This window comes from Penaeus japonicus, unplaced genomic scaffold (genome assembly GCF_977035675.1).
Source record: "Penaeus japonicus unplaced genomic scaffold, GWHDUDI00000001_assembly GWHDUDI00000039, whole genome shotgun sequence".
Classification (NCBI taxonomy): domain Eukaryota; kingdom Metazoa; phylum Arthropoda; class Malacostraca; order Decapoda; family Penaeidae; genus Penaeus; species Penaeus japonicus.
The window spans coordinates 14,386,349-14,387,823 of NW_028234441.1; the positions used below are offsets into that span (position 1 = coordinate 14,386,349).

At 34.9% G+C, this 1,475-nt stretch overlaps 1 protein-coding gene across 4 annotated transcripts in view; it reads right to left on the minus strand.

Annotated features, from left to right (window-relative positions):
- The window catches only part of LOC122263934 (acidic mammalian chitinase), a 9,293-nt gene extending 8,303 nt beyond the window's left edge, over positions 1-990 (minus strand). Inside the window, exon 1 of one of the 4 annotated variants that reach the window (XM_086533711.1) lies at positions 924-990. Coding sequence is in view for 2 of the 4 variants with exons in the window: in XM_043032575.2 (XP_042888509.1) it covers positions 770-869 (100 nt within the window). In the remaining 2 variants the exon portion in view is untranslated. Of the gene's footprint in view, positions 1-769 lie in introns of all 4 variants that reach the window. The other 3 variants (XM_043032577.2, XM_043032576.2, XM_043032575.2) reach the window with 3 other exon arrangements.
- Positions 991-1,475: the final 485 nt, after the last annotated feature.

Here is a 1,475-nt window from a genome sequence, read left to right on the forward strand (position 1 = left end):
ACATCTTATAATGTGTATGTTCTCTAGTGTTTTCTAGACTTCAGGTATAAAATATGAGTCTATATATGATACATCATCAAAGTGATACAAATTTGCAATTGTAATTAGTCATCAAAACTGATGAATAAATAACTTTTACTTTCAGCAAAAAGTAAAAATGCAGTATGAAAGTGATCCAACCAAATGGAAATGCATAAGAATTGAAGGACATCATACTGAACTGTAACAAATCAGCTGTAAAATACAACCCAAAGGAATAATCCCTCATAACAGGTGCTTCAACATAATTTCAAAGCAAGGATAAACTTGCATCAATATGGATCTGAGTGATGAGAACATGCTGTTGTGCACCATCGCTCATTCCAGTCATCTTCGCCAGGAATTCAATCATCTTTGAGTTCAAACATCTTACCCACTGATTTAGTTGTTTGGCATTTCTTAGATAGGAGCAAAGAGCTCCAGTTATAGTCAGTGCTCTAGATGATAATGAGTGATGATTCAGGGTATAGTTTACCTTACACTATATATAACTTAGAATTATAATCCTACCTGAGTCTGGTACTATGATGAACACTTGACCATAATTCTAAACCATATGTGTCATTCCATTTATAATTCATGTGGTGCTCTCCCAGGAAACATGATTTGGGTGCATTGCAAATACATAAGGAATGTACAGTGAGCTATACATATGAGCATGACAAACCGAAAATCCATGAAATAATGCAATTCTAGTCTCAAATCAACAAAGATATCAACATTTACTCACCCTTCGATTGGCAAACATTTCCTTTCATACACACGTAAAGAAAACAAAGTGTGACCAACAAGCCCACACCCAACACATAGCTCCTCCAAAGCGCTGTCATTCCTCACCTATAGCCATTTATTACCATTAATTAGACGAAAATATAGAATCTAACAATTCAACAAGACGCGAGCTGTTTGAACCACCGGGAAACGCCTTTCCGCACAATGTCAACAAACGAATAAAAGGCGTCAGCTTTTGGTTCGGGATCACAAAACAGATGCGTCCAAGTCATTATTTTTTGCTCTGTCCGCTTAGGAAATTCTTCTTTTGAATAACACAGCGTGTGTCCATTTGGAATCACTACAGAGAAGTATGAATAATAAATCTACAAAAAAAAATTGATTTTCTGGAAGCATTAGGAATTGAAAAATGATTTTTGAACATTTTACAGCTGAAGTTCAGAAAAAAAAAACAGTTATATATATAATACTTAATAATTCATAAAATGAGTCAAAAGCAATGCATACCTTCAAATAATTGATGGTAATATGAAAAAACAAAACAAAATATTCTATAAGCACTTTGTTCAGGGGCAAATTACCTCGTAAAGATCGTCATTGGAAAATTGAAATTGGGTGATTCGTGCAACTCAGGCAGCATTATGGGTATAAAGGTGTGCGTAATATGGAAACGTACTACAGGTGCTACCTTTAGCCTACTCCAG